At 40.8% G+C, this 24,791-nt stretch overlaps 1 protein-coding gene and 1 non-coding gene across 3 annotated transcripts in view; one reads left to right on the top strand and one right to left on the bottom strand.

Annotated features, from left to right (window-relative positions):
• MTHFD1L (methylenetetrahydrofolate dehydrogenase (NADP+ dependent) 1 like) overlaps window positions 1-24,791 on the bottom strand; it is a 186,677-nt gene that overhangs the window by 98,619 nt on the left and 63,267 nt on the right. For both annotated transcript variants that reach the window (XM_069488615.1, XM_069488614.1), the window contains exons 17-20: window positions 20,424-20,500; window positions 14,765-14,905; window positions 11,788-11,856; window positions 8,476-8,587 (exon numbers count right to left, since the gene is read on the bottom strand). In XM_069488615.1, the coding sequence (XP_069344716.1) occupies window positions 8,476-8,587; window positions 11,788-11,856; window positions 14,765-14,905; window positions 20,424-20,500 (399 nt within the window). The remainder of the gene's footprint in view (window positions 1-8,475; window positions 8,588-11,787; window positions 11,857-14,764; window positions 14,906-20,423; window positions 20,501-24,791) is intronic.
• On the top strand, window positions 13,781-13,888 carry LOC138396147 (U6 spliceosomal RNA). Its single transcript, XR_011235623.1, has one exon. It is a non-coding gene; the product is annotated as a U6 spliceosomal RNA (small nuclear RNA).

Here is a 24,791-nt window from a genome sequence, read left to right as displayed (position 1 = left end):
CGACGTTAGAAAAGAATTTGACTTTACCTATTAAATTGATACTAAGCATACTTTTAATCCCCCAAATCTCACTCTCAGGCATAGTCCCTAGAAAACCTTTTGTACTTAATCTCAGAACATGTACAATAATGTTCCCTGCAGTATCATTTATAACAGCAGAACACTGGAAACAATCTAAATGCCCCTCAATGAAGATTATAAAAATCTATGCGATATTCATACAAAGGAAGACTACATTGCAGGTAAAATGAGGACTCTTAGTCACAGCTACATGAGTACATGCAAAAATGTAATGCTGAATAAAAAGATCAAGTTATATATAGAGCAGGGGTTGGCAAATTATGGCCAACAGGACAAATCCAGTGTCCTCCTGTATGGCCGGCTGTTTTTTAAAAAATATTTGAAAATATTTTTAAATTTTAAAAATTTAAATTTTAAAATATTTGAAAAAGATAGCAGAAGAATAGTGTTTCATCACTCATGACAATTACATGAAATTCAAATGTCAGGGTCTATCAATAAAATCTATTAGAGCACAGCCGCACTCTTTCATGAACATTGGCTAATTTATGAATTTATGTTGTGCCAATGGCTTTCTAAATTGGATATTTCTGACAGAGACTCTATGACCCACAAAGCCGAAAATATTTATCATTTTGCCCTTTACAGGAAAAGTTTGCTGACCCCTGTTACAGAACAATGCAGACAGTAACATTTATTAATATAGAAAATTTGAAAACACATAAAAAATACAAAAAAAAAAAGGCTATACATCTGTGGTTCCCAAATACACACTTAGTCCCCATGAAGCGTGGCGGTAAACTCCCAGGAGCTATGAGATATTTCAAATCTTTGAGGGAAACATGGTAACACCTGACATCCGCTGGACACTGCAAACCATACTACTAGTTTGAGGTCGTTCACTGTCTCAGCAACAGTGCTCCACATTCCTTTCAAGGACATCATATATTTGCAAAGCAAAATTTTTGGCAGGGCCTCAGTAAAAAGCAAACTCCACGTGAAAACTGACGTGGAACAGGAAATGAGGTTGGAAGTGTTGACTGGCTACAAAGGTTGAGAAGTTGTTCAGTGCCCAACAAGGACACACATCTCGTTAATAATGTATGGTAGTTATTTAAGAACAAAATATTAATAGTATTATTTCTTTCTTTGAATTCCTATATATTATGTTCTCAGACGGCTACTGAGTTTTAAGGACATAAATACCCACTCAGTTGTTTGGACCTAACTACTTAATAAATGGAAGTGGTAAGTATTTCTTTCGGTCTGGGCTGCCATGAACAGCACCGTAGAGCCATCCATCAGGGGTGTCGTGAACAAAGAAGATCTGGGAACCTCCTGGACACATACATATGTGAATGGTAACCCTCATCATGAGAGTGCTTCCCTCTAGAGAAGCAGGAAAAAAGGTGAGATCAAGCAGGAATTTCAACTGTCGATCTCTTTTTCAAAAAAACGAAAGCACATATAGCAATAAGTGAAAGTTTTGATGAAGCTGAGTGATGGGAACATGGGTGCTTATTAATTTGCATATTTTCCCATATAGTGTATATACTGAGAACATTTTACTTTTTCATTTTATTTCCCAGGGGCAGAGGAGTGGCTGTTGAAAGAAAAGAGGGCTCCTTTATATAAAAACTTGAGAAGAGAAAGGTGAGGTAAGGCAAAGGCCGGTCCAGAGAGTGAGGGAGGAATGAGATTCAGCCCCAAGCAACATAAAAGAAACCAGTACTCCAGGAATAACACAAAACAACCTCCCCTCGAGTTAGGCTTTCCTGAATACAGGGGTTAAAAAACACTACCCGAGATTTCCTGAGTTAGCACATGACCTTCGGCCAGGGTCTCCAATAATCCGGCACCTCTTATCCTTGATTGAATTAAGAATACGGTCACTAAAGAGGAAAATCGGGAGTATCATAACAGAAGCGGAGCCCAGGCTGAGATCAGTGTTTTTAAATAATGTACACAGGGTGCGGCCTGAGAGAGCTACAGCTTAGAAGCCGGAGGGCCACTCAACGTCAGATTTTTTTTTTTTTAAGGGTGGATGAAATCATAGGAATATTTAGTTTGGCCTGGTTTTCTTCTACCAAAATGAAGGAATATTTAAAATTTCATAGCAATAAAAATGGAAACAGAGAACAAGCCAGTAGCTGGGTGTAGTCACCAGCAGAGACCTCTGAAGCCCAAGGCATAAGATTTAAAACTGTCCCCAAAGGACATGGGCTGAGGGGAGCAGCAAGAAGACAGAGTGGGACTCAATGAAGTCACCTTTAATCAGCAATCTACTAGAGAGGAAGAAATGTGAAAAGTAGGAGGGAGAAAAGCAAAACAAAACAAAACAAAAGCAATCCATCACTGTCAGCACATATTGATACATTGGCACAATACACTCATATTGGTACTCTTCGTCAAATGTGACCCTCTGCTGTAGATGGGTCATCTGAAACTGTTTTTAATGGGACTGGGCGGAGCCAGGTAGAGAGCGTTGAGAAAATCCCCAGAGGGAGAAGAGCGGACTGACCATCCACAGGCTTTGGCGAGAGGGGCCCTAGGTTACATCTTCTGTCACTCACTGTCTGGGCGATCGTGGACAGGTGTCATAATCTTGCTAAGCTCCCGCCACATAGCCTGTAGGATGAGGATAATAACACTGACCCCACGAAACTGTCGTGAGTATTACCTGAGAATGTACATGACAGCCTCAGCGCAGGTCTGACGCTCAGGAATGGCTCAGAAAATGGGGGCGTTTATAATGAAAATATTAGCCTGGCTTTGTTTCCCAATCCTACTCAGTTTGTCTTGGAACTGTGATGGCTATTCCTTCGGATCTCTAAATCCTAATCCTGAAATGTTGGAGGCCAGGATCATTGCATGTCTTAATTGGGTAGCGGTCTCGTATTTCTCTTCTGCCGCGGGTGTGTTTCTGCTCACGTACCCAGGAAACACCTGTGTAATTCTCTACAGAAAGAGACCTGGATGGAACATCGAGCACCACCTAAGCAGAGGTCACAGTACATACAGTAAAGAAGGTTAAACAATACCCATGAGGCTCTGAGATGGACACTCACACATCTCTTTCTTGAGCCATGGTCCCCTTTGAGAATTTAATGAGAATTGTAGAGCCCCTCTCCAGTTTTTTTTTAAGAGCATATATACCCATATGTCTACGTCTGCATTTAATTACTAGAGGGATTTGTAGATCTGAGTCTATCCATAGATCCCCTGGTGGCTGGTGACCCTCTGTGAAGGACCCCTGGCTATAAGAATATATACAAGTGTTCACTGCACTCCCCAGCAAAGGCCAGGTCTTTATCTGAAAACTGGAATCAAAACCAACTAAGAGAACAGAAAACAAATTTTAAAAATCCAAAGTTCAAGTGTAACTTTGAAATCCCTACACATAGTTTACATATGAGATAAAAAAAAAAAAAAACAGGAACTCAGTATTGTTTTTTCCTTTCTTTTTTTCCTTTTTTTAAACAACATGGTTAGGGCTTGATGCCAAATAAATGTTTGCCTTTACAGCAGTAAATGGAAGTTAGGTGGACTCCCATGAGGACTGTTGAGTAATGGGAGAAACAGCCATCATGGTGACCACAGCACTTTTTCAAAAATTCTCATGAAGTGTTTTGCTCTAGTATGACAAATTCATGCAATTAATTAAATAAACATCACTCTGTTTTAAGTCTAAATGGACTATTGATTCCATTACCTTGGACAAATTACTCACAGTAGACAAAATAACCCTTCCTTGTGTTTGCTTTTTGTAAGAACAAAATATTAGACTAAAGGTACCTCAGCAACACCAGTAATATGAAGAAAATTCTGAGTGACGCCCACCATCTCTCAAGGTTCTTAGTTAATCAATATAATACTTAATTTCTCAAGTGCACTGTACTCACCACTGAGGTTCTTGGCTCCCACATTACAGATTACTGGGGAGTAAGAATGTGTCTTACTTGTCTTTGGTTCCCAGCTCCCTGACACAGAGCAGTAGCGCAGTAAGTGTGTCGTGAACTAAATTATTTTAAAGGACTTTCATATATTTTCAATTCCTTCCCTTCTACACGTAGAACTGAAACTGCCAGATCATTTGCTCATTTTCAGTCTTACCTGGAAATTCTTTGTAAAATGTGACCATCTGCTGTAGACAGGTCATCTGAAATCTCTTTTTGCTTTTTCTGAGAATTACTTTTTAAAATCCTTTGCCTGTTTTTCGACTGAATGATTTATCTTTCTCTATCAGTCTGCAGTCCTTGGTGTTCTATATATTCTGAACGCCAGTGATTTGTCTATTACCTTGGCAAATGTTTTCTCCCAGTCTATCACTTGTCTTTTAACCTTGTATCTTTTATCCAACACAGTTTACTTTTTAATGTAGCCCAAATTGTCAATCTTTTTCTCTCTCTCGGGTTTGAGCTTTTATATCTTAAGAGGTGCTTCCCTAGTATGAGGTGATAAAGACAGTCTCCTACAAACAATAGTTTTTTTTTAGCATAAATTCTTCGAGACTTCAGGTAAACCTTATGTCTACTGCATTTAACTTCTGGAAAAGGATATTAAAATGTAGTTCTTTTTGTCACACTTTTGTTTCAGGCCACAAAACAGTGTCGATTGCTCACATGCCAAAGGATGATGCTGGCTGACCCAGCTGGATTTGCAAAGAATCTGTCTGAAAATAGATTTTGTATCCCTTAGCCCAACAGTCACCTTGAGGTTTCAAAAGGTTAGAACCTGTGGAAGGATTTCTTCAAAGAAAGTTATGGGTGGGCCAAATCCAACTTCTTTCCCACCACCCCGTGGGAAGGGTTCAGAGCTGCTTCTCTCTTTTCTCAAGCCAGTGAGCAAGGCTTCAGAGACCAGCTGGAATGGCTCAATACATGTCCCCTGCCAGAGGTCAAAGGTCAGTGGTGCCTGGAGACCAGGTGTGGAACCGGTGGTGGGACTGTCTAACAGTGATACCACCCAGGCACTTCTGCCAAGCATGCGAGGACTTCAGCTCTAAGAGGCTCCAAGGTCACCATCACACACCAAAGCTTCAACCCCAGGGTTGGGGGCCAGGGTCAGCCTAAGTGCAAGACTAGGGTACAGAGAAGAAACCACCATCCCCTCCCCATTCTTCGCCAGAGGAGGCTCAAGATAGGGGAGGGGAGGAGCTCAAAGCTGAATGAAATTTGAAGTTTTTGATTTTTATGTAAGACTAGACACACATTTTTTATTAAAAGGGGGCTATTCTTGTGACTGAAAGTATCCCAAGGAATTAAAAAATATATATTTTAGAGGGACCAGATATTAACTGAGAGCAAGAGGGAGGGAGCTACCATAAACTTCACCCAGGGCAGGGAACGCACAGCCCCACGGAGCAGGCTGCAGCAGGCGACGGAGGAAGAATGTCGTCTCCTGGCTGTGCCCTGTCCCCGCCGTCCAGTTCGCTGGCTTTGCCGTCAACATTCAAATGGAGCTACAGCATCCATACAGCACCTTCCTGAGAGTTTAATGCTATAGGGCCAGACTCCTACGGTCTGCACATATTTATGTATATCAGTCATTGCCTGTCACATATTTGTACACAATAGAGCATGACTTCTATACATTAAAAGTAACATACAGGGAGGTATTTGTACACCTATGTTCACAGCAACATTATTCACAATAGACAAAAGGTAGAAGCAACTCAAATGTCCACCGATGGATGAATGGATAAACAAAGCGTGGTATATGCATACAGTGCAATGTTATTCAGCCTTAAAGAGGAAGGAAATTCTGACACACGCTACAACATGGATCAACCTTGAAGACATGATGCTGTTTGAAAGAAGTCAGTCATAGAAGGACAAATGCTATGTGATTCCACTCGCATGTGGTACACGCACTTAAAGGAGTCAAATTCATAGAGACAGAAAGTAGAATGGTGGTTGCCGGGGGAGAGAATGGGGACTGTTTAATGGGCACAGGATTTGGGCTTTTGTAAGATTAAAAGAGGTTGGCTGCCTGACAATGTGAACATACTGAACTGTACACTGACAAATGGCTAAGATGGTAAATTTTATGTGTATTTTACAACAATTAAAAAATAAAATCATAATCCAAAAAAAATAAACTAAATTAAAGGAAGAAAATTTAACCTTCATTAGCCATATATCAACAGTGGAGTTACCAAGTCTCACCAGGTCTCGGGTGCCAGGATTTAATGCGCATGATCTCATTTAACCCTAATTTCAAACCTATGAGGCAAGTTCCTTTCAAAAGCCCTATTTTCCAGGTAAGGAAACTGAGGCAGAGAAGGGTTAACCTGCCTAAGGTTATACGACTTGAAAGGAGTTGAGAGCCAGAACCTCTAATCCCTCGGGCAGTAGAGACAGATTTCATTGTCACGGAAATCGCCCCACTCACAGCCTCTTAGACTAGATTATTCCTACGATCCTTTCCAGTCTAAGAGGCTGGAATGGATCATAGGAATAATTAGTGTAATTGCTGACACACGTGTGGTTCTCTATGCTGTGCCACATACGTTCTCATTTGATACTAGTCATTAAAGTACCATCACATAGGTGTTCTTTAATCAAAAGAGGAAATCAAGCCCTAGAGAAATTAAGGAACTTGCTTCAGGTCACACTACCAGTTAGGGCTCTGATCCCACAGCTTCTAAGTCTAGATCCGTGGCTTCCCTTCCAAATCCAGCTCCTCATGTGGTCCAACGTGTCCTTTTCCAGAGGAGAATGTCCATAAGGAACACACCCAGTGAGACTAATGGCTTATCCAAGGTCATATAAACATCGAGTTTATTTTGCATACATCATCAGCTTATACCTTTAAAAATATTTTGCCATGATAACACATATTCTATAAATATGTGTTTGACAAAGTAAGGATAGCTATAGAGGCAGAGAGCTCTCTCAGCATAAAATAGAGTGCCTTCCTTTAGAAGCTCCTCTATTTGCAGAGCTGATATATCAGAACCACCACTTCACTTAAGTACCCAGCTTTTCAGTGCCTGCCCTGACCCAGCCTCCTTGTCCATTAGCTCTACAATTATGCAGCAATCAATTGAGCAAATACTTAGACAGCACGTCTAGCCGCTCTCATAGTGGATTTGGTACTGAAGCAGCAAAGTACATGAGAGCTGGAGAATGCAGACCTTTGGGGAATGAACTATATAAATCCTCATTTGATCCTGACTACCTGTCTATAAGGAATTCTTAAGGGTCTCAATAACGCTGAATGAACTTTGTGATGTTTGAGTATAAAAGTGCAGGGCTTAGTTCACTTCTGCAGCACACTCTTTTCTAGAAAATATAACTCATTTCTGAGTTTGATTCGAGGCTGCTGGTAAGTGTGAAAGAAGACACTGCAGTCCCTGATTATAGGCATATATGTGGTTAATGGGATTTATCGGTTAGCATGTGAGATCTGCCAGTGTAATCCCTCGTATGCCAAATTAAGGTGCTCTTCGGTGAATGCCTGTGCTTTGGGTTTCTTGTTGTTTGTTGCCCTGTAGCCTTAATACTGTGGGTGAGGCTGGGGCTGGCAAGGACTGAGCAGACTCTATGTCGGGTGCCCCTTCTCTCTGGTTGGAACATGCAACAAAAGCCAAAGGGTTCTACAAAGAGCTCAATAGCAGCAAAAGATGTACAGTCCTATCAATTAAAATTCTGAAGTCCTTTGGTTTGGAATCTCACCTCCATTAGTTCACAAAAACAAGGAGAAACCTGATTTCATTTCAAGTTATTAGTACTACACAATAAGAGTAATAATGGCTAACATTTAACGAACACTTTCTCCTATTAAACTATATATCCATTAGATAGTATACTTCATGAGGGCAGGGACTAGGTCTACTTCTTTGTTTTCAATTTTTTTTTGAATAAAGATGAGGTCTCGCTATGTTGCCCAGGCTGGACTTGAACTCTGGGCTCAAGCAATCCTCCTGCCTCAGCCCCCAGAGTACCTCGGACAACAGGTACACATAACTGCCCAGCTGGGCTAGGTCTGTTTTACTTACTACTATGTCCCTAGATCTGAGTAGCATGCCTTGTATATGGTAGAGTCTCAATAAATGCTTGCTGAGTGACTAAACAATCTCATTTAGTTTTCATGATAACTCTATAAGGTTTGATATAATACTATAATCACAATTTTACACATGAGAAAACTGAGGCCCAGTAGTAATTAAAATGTGTCCAAGGTCACTCAGCTGTAAGGTGTCAGAGCTTATATTCAAACCCATATGTACCCGACATCAGAATCTACGGTTCAATCACAACATCATAAGTTCACTAGTATAGGTCAGACCTTAGGGCTTTTCCAATACTGAGACCATCTAGCAAAGGGGGCGGGGGGTCGGGTCCTAAAAAAATGTATTTCACGTCAGTATGGATATCACTTTAGTCCAGTCATCATTTTTTCAATTTCTTCAATATTCTGCAACAACTAAATTTAAAAGAAATGACTCACCCACAAATCCTTCTTCACCAACCAGTTTCAGGGCAATTTTATCAGCCAACACTGAAGAGTTGCCATGAGCAATGTTCGCAAAGGGGCCAGCATGCACAAATACAGGTGTTCCCTAGAGAAGAAGAAGAACAAGTCAAAATCCCAAAAGACTCATGGAAGCACAGAAACCAAGATTGGTTTGTGCCAAACAAGGTGGGAAGGAGTGTAGGGTGTTTAAAGACTCATCCAAGTCACTCTGCTTTCATTAATACCATATATTTAATGCACAAAATCTTTAAAAGAGGGTTAAAACACCCTCACTTGATCAAAGGAATAAATTCCCTATATATTCTGGAGCAGTGTCATCCGACATTTAATGATGAGCCAGTGAGAAAAAGCTATAAGAATACAGTCCTTTCTTTCTATAATTTTGATAAGCCATTGTATTAGCTGCCTCAGTGACCAGGAAATAAACTATTTATCTAATTTCATTTTGCTCTGCATTATATTTTTGAAAAGAATGGAATTAGACTGTGATGGGCTAAGATGTGTATTTATTTTTTTTTTTTAATTAAGAAATTAGTCGATTTTCAAGAAAATCAAAAGTAAGCATAAAAATCAAGACAATTAATAAATTGTGGATGTCACAGAAGGCCAACTACATAATACCTAAGTTTATAGACTGTTTTTATTTTAGTAAGAAAGTTGCTCCTTTGATTTTTATAAGTTCTAAGTCTTTCTCATTGTTTAATTGCCTTCCAAGTTAGAAATCTGGTAACTATTAAGATAACAAAGGCAAAGAAAAATTTCACTCATAGTAATATGTTGGAGTAATTCTTATTAATAAAAAGCACAAAAGAAACCAATTTAAGAGAACCATCAAAAGCTACAGATTTTAATTCTTTAAACAAAATCTGTCTCTATGTTCATTTTTAATGCCACTTCTACACTTTTCCCTTTTCCTTTATTGACAATAGACCTTAATCCTATCCAAGAAGAATTTATCCACATGTGTTAAAATGTCCAGGTTTTATTCAGAGCCCAGCCAGGGCCACCGGGGTCTGTACACGCGGCCTTGCTCGGCTCCACCTGTGAAAATACAGGCTGCCCTTGCAGCAACATGGGGAGGGCAGGGAGCACTGTGGGGCCTGGGGGGCCAGGAACCGTGGAAAATTCCCAGGAACCACAGTGGGCTGTTAGCTGACCACGTTTCAAAGATGAGAAAGCTGAACAAAAGCAGGCAGAAAGGAAGTGCAAGAAAAGTAATCGCTGAGAATGAAAAAGATAGTTTATCAAAACCACTATGTTGAGTTCTCTATTTACTTTTCCTCCACAGTCCTCAAGCAGGAGAATAATGCAAGGCCCTGATATGTTTGTACACATGGATGTGGAAATAAACCCCATAATAAACTGACGACCATAAAACCCAGATAGACATGTTGATGGATATGTATTACGGATGTTTAGTGTCTGTATCTCTTTCTTACCATCTAGAACTTCCCACCTCTATCCAGATAAACCTTTTAAGTGCTCTCAAGAAAATATTTTAAAAAAGAACGTAAAGTCTCCAAAACCTCCTAATCTCGCCAGTTCTAGCACGTGCTGCCCGTGGTAGGCTAGAGGCATTCGTAAAAGTTGAACGCAGACAACGTCACGGGTTCCAACCCTGGACGAGCAGCTGACTTCCCTCCTCTTCACACTGCAGCCCTCACCAAGGCCATCTGCCTGAGAAGCACCATGCCCTGGACTCCAGGGGGGGCGAAGGGGGGGGACAGGTGACAGCGTGTGGCTAAATCAGCACAGACACATCACAGTTCCTGGGATAACCACACCCTCAGCAATACTTTCATTAAAAAAGAAAAGAACTTATATCCTTAAACATTAAATAAGATTAATATTTCAATTATACGTTTGCTTACTAGCAAAAGAACACTGTCCAAAAGAAATGTCTGCAATGCTAGAATTGTCTCTATCTGCACTGCCTGATATCGTAGCCACCAGCCACATGTGGCTACTGAGCACTTAAAATGTGGCTAGTAAAAACATATTGTAATAAATAAATGCATAAATGGAAATGTGGCCAAGACAGCCGAAGAACTGAATGTTAACTTTTATTTAAATTCAATTAATTTGGACTGGAATAACCACGTGTGGCCAGTGTTATCATATTGGACAGCGCGCTCTAGCACACAGCGTTTCTGTCAGCACCGCACACGGCTAGCCTGTGGGAAAACGTGAAGACCTCTCACTGCTTTCCTGTCTTGATTAAGTCTTCTACAGGTTCTCAGCCTGGCTGCACCGAGAATCACCTGGGGCACCCAGGCCCGACCCCCAGACATTCTGGCTCACTGGGCTGGGGGCGGAGCCTGGCACCAATCAGTAGCCTTACATCTCCCCAAGTGCAGCCGGGATGGGGGACTACTGGTCGCAACGTGCAGATGCAGCCCCTGATGACCTCCCACAGGACCGACAATCAAGGGTCTTCAAATGGGAGCACTGAAGCACGATCCGCCCACTAATTAATGATTTTTACATTGCCCTCTAACGTAGATTCCTAGTCACCGATTAGCTACGTTAATCTAGAGTGACTACACAGGACCAAGGTAGCCGATGCCATGCACGCATGACATGTCATGCATAAATATTTTAACTGATTGCTGTTTTATTTTTTTAAGCAGGCCCATTATCTTTTAAAATAATCTTAAAACAGCCTATGCATTAAATGAAAGATAGACATAAACTCTTGGAGAACAACAAGAACTGCTGGGGGTAACCCCATCTACTAATTCATTCATTAAATGCAAACTCAACTTTCAGAGTGAGAAATAGGTTAGAGGCCCAAGAAGGAAACTGGCAACTGCTGTAACCCAGGACAACACTGTCTCCCCAACCTCCTCCCCTCTCTTTCCATGTGTCTCTTTGCTCAACCTGATCCAGGCACTGTTTGGGCCCAAATCCTGGGGTCTCAGTAGCCAGGAGGAAGAAATCGGGCAATTACTAAATCAAATAAATGTGACTAGTGACCAGAAAACTGGATTAAAATAGAGATAATTTGACCAAAAAAAAAATTTAAGTTCAATACAGACAAGAGCAGGGCAAGGCATGTACAAAAACAGTATTCTTACAAGAGTGGAGTACAGCATGCGTTTCCGGAAAACACTTCTCAGCATTTACTGTGTTTTGCTTGGGGACAAAAAATAAAACAAACCAAAAAATCCAAAACTTAATGGTTGAGAGATTAAGTAAAAAAAAATGTGAAATAGAAAACATAATGTAAATGTGGCTGTACAACCTACTAAAATATTAGACAGATACTAAAAGAAAACCACTTACTTCCAGGGTCTGCATCAGAGTTGGTTTTATTGCATCTTTCATCAAAACTGTCAAAGCACCTGTCACCCCCTACAGGAGAGAGAAAAACATTTAGATTCCTGACAAAAGATCCTCCCTTGGCCATTTCTCTTCAGCCTGCTTCCTGGGTGGGTGTCCCCGCAGGCACCACTTGGCCACAGGTGACAGCGCTTTGCCTCTGTTCATGTCATGATGTCAGCCGTTCTAAGACGTGCAGGGCACTGGGGAAGTAGAGACCTTGTCCTTCCTCGAAACCTTCCTTGATGGTGTTTAAGAGGCTCGTCAGAAAACCGATCTTTCATCCACCTGAAAGTGTTCTCTCGTAATTTACGGACATGATATTTTCGTTACCAGAGGCTTTACTCTTGCCCAAAGAAATAAGATGAAGAACTGAAACAAGGCTATTTACAGAGCAGGAATGCAGAGAGGCAAAGGGAAAAATCTAAAAGCACCCATTCTGGTTTCCCACCCTTTCTAAACCTTTTATCCTGCATATAAAGAGGCACTCAAAAAACTGCAGCATTTGGTAGGCTTCATGCTCTCTCTCTCCCTACAGTGAAGCTGATGCCACTTATACATAAAATAAGGCAGCCCCCTGCCAGTCCGGGGAAGCCCGGGGTTGGGTTCCCTCTAAGTTCTCTTTCTCTAGTCCTGGAAAAGAAAAGAAAAGAAGAGAGAACAGGAATGAAGCCCGAGAATTACAGCAAAAAGTGTGCCAAAGAATGCCACAAGGCTATAGGTTGTTTTCTTTTGGTTATAAATGAGATGCTATTATTCACTTTGTTTTCTTTGTTTCTTTCTTTTTAAATCTCTTCTTGTTTTGCTAAAGACCCTGGGTGGTGTCTTGGTGTTTCCAATTAGTTATTGGAAGACTATGTTAAGTCTTCCAATGAGCAAATGCCTGTGAATATAGCTCTAGAAAAAATGTTTTAAAGGGTACTATTCCTTGCTGCACCTGGTATCAGAAAATGGTACTGTTTTACCATGAGGCCTTAGGTCTAACAGGTGAGGTGGCAGAATGTGGAGAATCTTCTCCACCCCAAAGTGCATTACTTTCTCCCTTTACTCCTATCCCCAACAATCTCAAATGTTTCTCTCATGTGATCAATTTGTATTTTCATAATATTTAATCATTTATGATTTATAAGAACATCCAATCTATTTTCTTCCTGCCTTCCTTGCACAATAGATCTCTTGAACTTATTCTTCCCATCTAACTGAAATCCACCTTGCAGTACAAAATACTCTTTCTTTCTCCTTTTCTCTCTCTCTTTACTTTAAGAGAGTCTCACTCTGTCGTCTAGGCTGTAGTGTGGTGGCCTGATCATAGCTCATCATAGCATCCAATCTTGGGCTCAAATGATCTTCCTGCCTCAGCCTCTCAAGTAGCTAGGAGTACAGGCGTGTACCACTATGCCCAGCTCATTTTTTTTTCTTTTTCTTTTTCTTTTTTTTGTAGAGACAGGGCCTCCCTGTGTTGCCCAGGCTGGTCTTAAACTTCTGGCCTCAAGAGATCCTCCTGCCTCAGCCTCTCAAAGTGCTGGGATTACAGGTGTGAGCCACTGCTCCTGGCCCAGAGGAGTAAGTTTCAAAACTACTACTGACACATATTTATTTATTTGCTACCTAAGATTAATAGGCTGCAGATAAATTTATTTATGCAGAAACTGTAATATGTTAGTTTAGGTAGAAATAGTGAGATTTTGGTGATTTTTAAAAAGCAGCACTTTTACAGCAACCTGAATTTGGATTTTCTCTTTAAGCTTTATATTATATATACCATAGAGCTGCTCACATAAACATATCTATGTAATTTACTTGATAGGACCTATGAGATGAGTCAGTTGGATTCATTTCTTCAAAAGTAGCCAAAAAATAATCAAGAAACTTTGAAAAAAAATTCAACATATGTCCTAAGCCCTTGGAATTAATCAAATATTACATTGCCTTTCTCCGTTCACAATTGTTTTTCAGCGCTCACTTGGACAGCACATGCTAAAACTGGACCGATACAGAGAAGGTTAGCACAGCCCCCGCGCAAGGATGACACACAATTGTTTTTCAAGCGTCAGTGTGCATTTTAAATTCCATTATTGTACGTGACCCAATATGTGGGAAAGTGAGCTTAGATTTAGAGTAATGTTACAGTATCCCGACTTGTCACATGGAAGACCGGTGTTCAATTCTCCAACAGGAGGCAAAAAAAAAAAAGGAGGCTTACGTCATACCTAAGCACTTATAAACATGTACGAGCAAATGAAATGGCTATGGCACAAGTGAGGAAGTGAGGTTTAAGTTAATAGTAAAGGTTGTTACCGCAAAGAAGAAGAAGCGAAAGAGATTAGCATGCCAAATTAGAATAAGCACTAAAAAGGCAGTGGTATACCATGAAGGCCTTATAGAGAACAACATACCATTCAAAAGGCAGCTAGAAGATTAAGACCAACTGAGGCAGAAATTTGTTTTTACAATGTGACGCCCAAATCTAAACATAAAATTAAATAATAAGCCAGGCTGGTGCCAAAAATGTGCCAATTTTAACTTTATCTTCCTGTTAATGAAGGCAGAGCCACTTATTTCTACTCCTCCGAAAGGTGAGTTGCCCTCAAATTTTTTCAGGCAGGCATAGATTGCACATTTTTAAAAGGCCACCAACTGCAGGGGATGGCACCACCCCAGCCCAGGCAGAAGCAGAGATCAGCATTGGCAAGGGTGGTGGAAATCTTATCAAATAAATTGCACATGTTTTGGCTGCAGCCAGACATTAGCATATCATAAATGCCCATGAGAACATTGGGAAGGTATAAGACAAACTGGCTTGAGAGGAAAGAAATGTGTGTACAAAAATTGTCTGGATCCCCATTACACACACCAATAAAAGGAAGAAAACCTTCCTTCTTCTGGTTATGAAAGAATAAGGACGGCGTGCTCGCTGGAGCTTCTGCTTGGACATACTCACCAAATCTTCTGCTGTCACAGGCTGCCCGCTTTTGTCACTGGCCACCACCATCCTTCCCAGCCGCACCTTCATGTCTGTGAGGCTGTCCGTCAGGGCCAGCACTGCCATGATCTCACTGGCCACCGCGATGTCGAACTGCGCCTGCACCAGCCAAGCACAGGTAGCGGTCAGTTCTGCACCATGGGGATGGCTGCACCTACATGGAGCCGGATTTCAGCACCGAAGCGATCACAGGCCCGGGGTCCGGGGCGGGAGAGTGATTATTAATGTCATTATCTGTCTAGCGTGTGTCTCCATCACTGGGTTGTAAGCGCCACAAAGGCAGGGACCACACTGGGTGGCTGACTTCTGAATTCCCAGCACAGAGCTCGAAACCCAGTAGGCACTCAGTACAGTGACAAAGTGATAAATAGCCTACTGGCCACCTCCGCTCTTAGTCACTGGGCTGTCAACAGGGCTGCATTTGTCTGTCCAGCTGGGATATGAGGAGCAGATGGTGAAAGATGATGCCGGTTTCCCAGAGCTAGATCTCAACATGGCAGTGAGGGCACCCACTGTACCCCCCGTCAAATGGTGGCACAGATTCAACTTTCTGCTACTCGTTAGGTATGGCCACATCAGAGCCTGAGGCATTCAGCAATGAAAGCCAGAGAGCAGCGACGTTTTACACAAAGTTCCCAGGACTTCCTATGCCCCCTCTTGGCTCTGACTCCAGGTTGTACAAAGTCCAACAGGAACTAGAAGGGACACGAGCAAAGTGTGTACTTCCTGCTCATCGTAATTCAGCCACTAGGAAAGTTTCTCTGGACAGAACCACTTCATTACACTCCAGCTTAATTCACCTCTTCCCGAGGGGAGCGTGAGCCAGACAAGTTCAAGCTTGTGCAGAGAGGGAATGGCTGTGCCCTGGTTGGATCATCTTGTGAGACATTTTATTATCCATTTCCGTCCCCGACAAGTGAGGAAATGAAGGAAATAAGGAGCTTTCTGGCTACTTCCTGGTTGAGATTGCATTAGTCATTGATTTAGTGAAAAAATATTACCTGAAAGTCAAATACAACTATATTCAATTATTATATATATTCAATCCATATATATATATATGAATATATATATATTCAATCCATATAATTCATTCCAAACATAAGTGATTTTTCATTGTATGAAATTTAGGTTTCTTTATACCACTATTCTGTTCTAAACAGAGCATATAAGAAAATGACTGAAAAATACTGAGATTTTCTGTATAAAACACGAGACTAGACATATTCCTGGAATATTATCTGTGTAAATAAGTATAATTTATAATATATATTCAAATTTTTCATTTGTAATCGGTACAATTTCAAAATTTTGCATATTGAGCATCAGAGATGAAATAAACTGGGTCAATTGAGATATCATTGTATTCATTTTACTGACCGAATCATGTGTATAGTAGAGGGCTGCTCATTTCTGTTTTGCAAATAAAATATCTCAAAATCATATAAAGGTGGAAATGAGATTATTTATCAGATTAGCATAAATTTAACCAAAGGCCAACACGCAATGTTGGCAAGGATGTAAATTGATATAACTTTTCTGAAAGGTAATGTGAAAGTATACATCAATATTTGAAATTTGTATCTTCTTTGACCCTACAATTATACAACTACGAGGAATTTGTTCTAAGGATATTATCAGAGAAGTATATACACAAATACATGTTATATTTACTACAACTTATTTGTGATAGCCCAACATTGCAAATACTCAACAAGTCCATAACAGGGAACTGGTTGAATCGATCATGGTATATGTATAAGATGAGATACAATGCAGCCATTAAAAATGATGACATAGATTTCACATCCACATTTATTGACATAAAAAGATGCCCTCACTAGAATTTTACGGTTAAAAAAAAAAGCGGTTAAAGCTCGTAAGTATAAAAGGATCTTTTTATTTAAAAATATGTATGAATAAAGCACTATGAGATATAACCTTGTGCAAGCTGCTTAACATAACACCCTCAATTTTCTCATTTGGACATCAGATTTACAACTTAAATGTGTTCATGTATGCAACAGACCCATCAACAGAAGGCGCATAGTAGGCATTGAAATCAAGGCCATTGTTAATCTTCCATCTCACCACTAAACAGCACAAAACATGCAGAGAAAAGGTGAAAGGTCTTCTTCACTACCCCATTTCGTTCCCAATCCTCTTTCCAGAGGCAACACTTGGTGTACACCTTTCCAATTTCCATCTAGGTGCCTATATACATACATGAACATGTACGCTGGCTTCTTCTTATACAGGATTACATTGTCTATATTTTACTTCAAATTGGTAAATTTCTTTTTTAAACTTTCCATTTCACAGTGTACATGAGAGCTCTCTTTATGCCACTCCATCTGTATACACTTTAGTACTTTCAACTCCCATAAGATACAGAGGATGTACCACATATATGTACACATCCATACTTCTGGACATTTGGATTATTCCAAATTTTCACCATTACAAAAAAATGCTACGATAAATATCTTTATATATAGATTTTTTTTTTTTGCACATAAGCAAATATTTCTTCTTCTTTTTTTAAAAAAATATTTTTAGTCTCCAAGTTATAATTGTTGGGTCATTTCAAATTTTAATACTAACCAACTGTCATCCCCAAAGGCTTTGCCAATTTCTACTCCCACTAACTCTACATAAAAGTCCCCATTTCCTTGCAACCATACTGGCATTTAAGCATTAACTATTTATGTTTTGATAAGCTCCTAGGTAAATAATACTTCATGGTTTTAATTCGCAGTTTTATGATTACTTGTTAATATCTTTTCATGCTGGCATTTAAGTTCTGTATCTTAACAGAACTTAAAAGTGTCTTTTACTTATTCTGTCCATTTATTCAACAAATACTTATTGAACAACTGCTATTACTACGTAACAAAATTCTGTTCTAAGCATGGAGAATACAGCAGTAAATTAAAAAGGCAAAACCCCCTATCCTTGTGAACTTTAGGAGGAGAGGCTGAGACCAGACAAGGTGAGCAGGAATGTGTGATAAGGATGTTAAGTCCAACAGGGAAAGGAGGAGGGAGGGAGTTTGGGGACAGGCTGTTGCACTTTTAAATAAGGTAGCCAGGGAAGGCCTTATCAAGAGAAAAATATTCTAGTATTCACTTCTGGAAGTTCTTTTTATGTTTGGCACATTCACTGTTTGTCATATGTGTAGCAAATATTCCCTCCAAGTCTGTTACTGGTCTTGGTGGTTTTCTGTCACTTTTTTATACCGAAGATTTTAATTTTTTATTAAATCAAAATTATCCATTCTTTTCTTTATCGATTCTGCATTTTATGTCAGTGACAGTACATATCTATGGCAACTGCTGATCTGTTTGACTTATTCCAGCCAGCTTATTCTATATTTTCTATTCTACATGTTTTATTGTTGCTGCTGTTGTTTTACTCTTTCTGCTAAAGATTCTAGATTCAGAAATCATTTCCTTTCACAACTCTGAATCGATCTCCCCAGTGTCACTGAACATTCGGCATTGTCAATGAGAAGTGTGATGCCAACCTGAGTCATTCCTTTGTGAATAATAAGGACCTTTTCTCTCTGGCAGCTCTTAGGAATTTTTTTTTAATGCTTCATGTTCTGAAATTTCAACATGACGTGTCTGGGTGTAAGGTGTTTTTTTCATTTATTCTGCTCTGCATTTGGTAGAGTTTTTTTTAATATGAAACTTCGTTAGGGAAATTCCCTTTTCATCATTTTTTTGAATGCATTCTTCCCTCCATTTTCTGCCACTTTCTTGTGCGACTCTTTCTAGTTGCCTATTAGAACTTCTTGATGTGTGTTCTATGTTTCTTAAACTTTTCTTTCAGATTTTCTATTGCTTTCCTTTTGGGACTATGTTCTGAGACATGAGACAGTTCCTTGATTTAGATGTCCCTCTAGTTCATTTAAGCCTGTTCAATTATTCAGCCCATTAACTGGATTTTTGCTGTGACAATATTTAGTTTACAAGATTTTAACATGCTATTTAAAAAAACAGTCAATTCTCTCTCCTTGGATATGACAGCTCTTTCAACCCTGAGAGTACTGATTATATATACTCCTCTTAAAGACTCTGTCCACTGATCTACTATTTTGTTTTCCCTGGGCATGTGAGTTTCCCTTCACTGAATCTGGTATCACTCTTCCTAATGTGGGTTTCCTTAAACATCTGGTGATTTCTGGCTCTGATGCCCCTTTTTACCTGTCTGTGGACATGATTTCTGATGACCCCAGTCCATCTCCAGAGATGGCTCCCATACTGAATCCATTCCTGGGGACACTGCTTAGGAGGCCCTCTTTGCATATAACAAAAGGCTGCCCTTTCCTCAAAAAAGGGTCAGAATGTAAGGGCTGTCTTTGAACAAGACCCCTTTCACTGACGTGCCAAACGAGAGGCATAGCACATACACAGCCCCGTGACTGCGCTGTGGGCTGGTGGGGAACACTGCACTGACCGCAGGACCACACCAACGCCCCCAGGCTGAGACTCACGTGTCCTAGAAAGGTGTCCATCCACCAGCTTGTGGGAGCTGTCCCTAGTCACTAGCCCTAAGAGGTATGCCTGAACGTTCCTATGTCTGAAAAATAGGATATTTATTGCCTCTGAATTTAGAGAACCCCTAAAATCCTTGCATCATAATTTGGGCTGTCCTTTTCTCCATCAATCCAATTCTATCTTCCTATCTTTCAGAAACTTCTCAAAATTTTATGGCAAGGATTCTGGTTTTCTAGCTTGGACACTGACTGTTTGAAATCTGTCTGTGTGTGCGAGTTCCAGGATTTGCAGGAGAGGAGGTGCACAGGCTCAGTTTCTCTTCCTGATCTAATCCCCATATTCACTTTTCTTTTTTATTTATTTTTTATTTTTTTGCTGCCCCCCCCCCTTCACTTTTTAATTCAAGATATTTCAAAAGGTCCACAAGTCTATTTAGTATCAGGACTGGTTATTACAGTACAAGCGACTCTTTTCTCACTAATAAAAACTTAACATAAAGATCATAAATCTAAAACTGTCATAAAATATAAACTTTATTACCAATTAAAAAGAAAAAATAATTTAGAAGCCCACTGTGCCCAGATGAAAAATTGTGGAATGAATTTATGGTCCCTAAGTGCCACTGACTGACATCACGGACCTATTAAAATGAAGGTGGATGTCATATTTTTTCTTCCACATTCTCCACATTTGGGTAATGAGCCATTATCCTTAAAAAAAAAAAAAAAAAACCCAAAACTCATGCTATTAAGCATAACTGTTTGTCTTTTGATTTATGAAATCTGAGCAATTTGTTTTCATTTTTCAGTTATGCAGATGTGGTATTAACTGTGTGGGTTTCCAATAAACTGTGCAAGAATTTATGTTCAAGGGACACACCGAGTGGCTCTTCCCAGTAACACAGCTGAAAATGTAAAAGGATGACAAGAAGACCCCACAGCCTTCCAGCCTCCTAATCTTCTCCCAGTCCTGCACAGGGGCTGTCATGGGGGCAGAGCCGCTGGCCACGGCAGGTGGAAGATGAGGAGAGAGAGAGGCAGAGAGTGACCCCCTGGGCTAGTGGAAACCAACACAAGTAAGAACAGAAACACTCCCGGGAAGAAGGCACTACCTACCTGCCGGGAATAGCCCTTCTCCGTGCCGGCCTGCCCAATCGTTATCTTCCGTAGAAATCGGTCATTTGTATCCAACACTGAAAGAGAAGAGAACAGATTAGCTATTCAGTCAACAAACATGGACCAGCTGCCCCGTGTGTGCTTGGCATTGCTCTGATGCCAGGGAAGCAGCAAAGAGCAAAACAGACAAGGTCCAGCTTTCTCTGAGCTGACAGTGGACACAGCAAAGGAATCAAATGAACAAGAAAATATCCGCTAACGACAAGTGCCCCAGGAAGACAAAAAGGGTGATATGATGGAGTGTGTCAGTAAGTAGTGGTGGAGGTGCCCTGTTAAACTAGGAGGCAAGGAAAAGCATTTCTGAAGTGGTGATATTTTACGCTGAAACCTAAGTCACAAGAAGAAGCTGACTCAGTTTCTCAAGATGTTAAATAAGAACAACCAGCAATTTCACTACCAGGTACTATTGAAAAGAATTGAAAACAGGGACTCAAATAGGTAAGTGAACATCATGTTCATAGCAGCATTATTCACAGTAGCCAAAAGGTGGAAACAACCAAAGTGTCCACCAACAGATGAATGAATAAACACAACATGGTTTGTACACACAGTGGGATATTACACAGCCATAAGTGGAGGGAAATCTTGACATATACTACAACAGGAATGGACGCTGAAAATGTGCATAGTGAAACATGCCAGACACAGAAGGGCAAATACTATATGATTCTGCTTATATGAGGTACCTAGAACAGGCAACTTCATAGAGACAGAAAGCAGAACATGGGTTAACAGTGGTTGCCAGAGATGGAAGGGGAGTTATTATTTGATGGATACAGAGTTTTAACTGGGGATAATGAAAAGGCTTTGAGTATAGATTGTGGGGATGGTACAATCACTATGAATGTATTTAATGCCATGAATTTTATGCTTATGAATGGTTAACAAGACAAATATTATCTGATGTAAATTTCAGCACAATTACAAAAACCCAAAAGCAATAAAGTAGCCCGGCGGGGATGGGTGGTCAGCCATGATTACTGCAGGTGCCAGGCCTTTGTTTTCATCACTGGCCTGTTCGGATTACACCGATTTAGACTTTGTCGGTGAAAACTAGATCTGGTTTAGGGAAAGCCAAATTTACACAGCCAGGAGACAAAGCCAGAAGGGCATAGACCTCACTAATAATTGACGTGGCTTCAAATAAGCTGTTCACACTGACAACTTGGATCCAATTTGCCAAATGTATATATTACAGCACTAACGAAAACGGTGATGGAAATGAGCTATTTGGGGCCTGTGGGCATCTGCAGGATGAAGAAAGTTGGCCTTTTCTGTTACACACAAAGCCCTCCAGACCTGCCGGCCCTGCCTGTGTTGCCCCCTGACTCGGCTGTCGCGGGTCCTTCTCTATAATACGCGTACTTTCTCGATCTCTTTCTCACACGTACACACTCAGACACATGCACACAGATCAACACATATAAACCCTCTTCATGATTTTTAAAGATATAAGCAGAATGTCTACAAAAGGAAAGGAGTGCTTCTCAACATTATCACTACTACTTTTATTCCTAAGACATACGGTGCAAAGTCATATAAAATACAAACATCTCCTTTCTGATACGTAATATACACAATCTTGGCACCTGATGGAGATGATCTTTTATCAAATTCCTTTAACATCAACAATGGAAATTCAGCCAGTTTTTATTTAGCAAAGAGAAAAGAAAAAAAGGAGAGAGAGCAAGAGCGAGAGTTTGACAAGAGCAACTGCAATCAGTGGCATCCAAAGCCCACCTGTGCCTTAACACGGCCTGGGAGAGCAGGGCGTCTCGCCATCCACCAGGACTTGGATGCGCAGGAAAGAGATGTGTGGCAGCACCAGTGACACACAAGGGAAATGTGAACCAAGTAGCCCCAAGTTAGTGATACACAATTCCTCTAAATGACAGAGCTAAAGGTAGAATAAGAAACATATTTACTCCTTCTGGAATACGTATTGAGGGCCTATTTCGCGCCCAGTCCTGTGCTAGCTGTACAGCGGTACAACGAAGAAGAAGACATCAGTCTCCTCTAGGGTGTGACTTGGAGGGTGGCAGTAAGCGTACGGGGATGGGGAGGGGGCAGATCTGTTGTTTATTCGTTGCTCTAGACGGTCCTTTCAGCACTACAGCGCTGTGTCATGAGGAACATCCTCAGTGTGCCTAAGGACTAACCAACACTGGCTGAGAGCCTGGTGACATGAGGTGCTGAATCAGGGGCAGGTCTGCTGTCGTGGCTTCCACGGAAGCCATGGCACTGGCTCCCTGCGGTGCTGTCAAGGCCATGCTGGGAACCGAAACTTGATGTTGATCCACTGAGGATGACTGAGGCTCCTGGGGCCCTGGTCCAAGCCAGGACATGTACACGCGAGGGAGATGGGGGAGAAGGCGAGCTGGTGAGTCCCTGGGGTGTCAGATGCTCAAAGAGACAGGGGCTCCGACCTGTCCAACTGTGCAAAGTCCTACTCTGCAACAAAATGGCTTGATGTCTCCTTTTTCTTCTGCTTATGTTAAGTGTTTCTGGACTAGTCTATGGGTTTCTGGTTTCTACCTGGTTTCCACCCAGTTACCAGGCACATGAAGCCTGTAAGCTTCTGGTACAAGGCATAGGAGGAACAATCACCAGATTTCGTACACAGGCTGAAAGGAAGGGTGGAACTAAATGGTGGAACATCCACATGGCCTGAGAAGAAAGTTTCACCCCACCCTCCCCTAGGACCACTGAGTGTCCGCCTCCAGTGATCAAATCATATAATGATGCAATCTCATCACCAGAGCTGCATTAGTTCTGGGTCTAAGCCACAACACCCTACCAGAAAATGTCCTCAATTCATTCGATGAACAGGCCTATTTCTTATATTACTTTATAGTAATAAGGGCCAAACTACTTGTCAAATGTCATTCCAAATTCCTTTGAGCCAGGTGGCTTGGCCATAGCAATAAAGTTTTTTTTACTTTAGTGTATTGAACAACAACATAATTCAAGTATTTTCCTGGAATAATCTGTTAAAGTTGTCTCTTCCATTAAAATGGCAACCACAGAACACTTCAGTCCTTTCTGCCTCTGCAGAGAGAACCGATCTCATGCTGGCCAGGGATAAAACATGATGTAACTTTTCTAAGACCAACATCTGAGCCAATGCCCTATTTCTGATACGTGCCCAGGCTGGAACCCCAAAGCAGAAGTGGAAGAATGCCAACTGGTGTAAAAAATTCTCTTTTAGCATATCCACGTGCTTTGTTTAAAATACACACATTTCCACCTGCACGATTTTTCATTCACCAGTAAACCTCCAAAAAAGTTCTAAAGAGTAACACAAATTCACAAATGCCTTTTAAAAAGATGACTATATATTTTGGACATAATGGCATGTTAATCATTAACCTTCCTAGCTATTATAAAAATTTTTTTAGAAAAACTATGTAGGCTTCCCAATAAAATGCTGAAAATATTCATGGCAGTTATTTAAAATGTTGGTTTGTTCAAGAACAGAAGCGTGTTTAAGTAAGTTGTGGTTCATCCACAAAGGAATATTCTAGAGACATTTAAAATGGCCATTATAACAAAGAGCTAATAAAATAGAAAGTGCTTATGACATAAATGAAACTAGTGCAGGGTATAAAATCTACACACCTAAATTATAATTAGAGCTACACACAAAACCCAGATGCACAAAAAAACTATGAATATAGTAATTTCATTAGTATAGTGAGGTTTTTAAGACATTTCCAAAATCTCTATAATGTTCTTACTTATTTTTAAATGAAAACTGTATCCTCAAAAGTTTCCAAGATTTTAATTTAGTTTGGGAGACCAAGACACACAGAAAAACAACATAATACAACTATTACCACAATGACATCTGATGATCACCCAGGCAGTACTTTCTTTCCAGTAAGGAAAGGACTCGCATTTCAGTGGAGCGTCCCAGCAGGGAGGCTGATGCTACCATTCCATTTTAAAGATGAGGAAATGGAGGAAGTAGTTTGTCCAAAGTTATGCAACTCATAAATGGCGGAGCCAAGACTTGGTCTCCGGTCTTTGTCTCTCTGCTTCACAGTGTGTGTGAAAACACTAAATTCTTAGTGGACTGGCTGAGTGGATTCCCAGGAGGGAAGCTTCATGAAGATGTGCAACCTGGACTAGATCTGGCGGGCAAGACTGGGCTAGACAGGGAGATGGGACGGGAGGGTTCGGCAAAGGCCCGCAGAAGGACAAAGGTGGGCCCTCCTGACTGGCAAGCAGACGGGGAGCAAAGGGAGCGAGGTGGCCCCAAAGGCCAAGATATGCAAAGGCTACTTCATCACCCAAGATGGAGGGAGC

This window comes from Eulemur rufifrons, chromosome 15 (genome assembly GCF_041146395.1).
Source record: "Eulemur rufifrons isolate Redbay chromosome 15, OSU_ERuf_1, whole genome shotgun sequence".
NCBI classification, from domain to species: Eukaryota; Metazoa; Chordata; class Mammalia; order Primates; family Lemuridae; genus Eulemur; species Eulemur rufifrons.
Note: the sequence above shows the minus strand (reverse complement) of the source record. Positions and strands in the feature narration are given on the sequence as shown.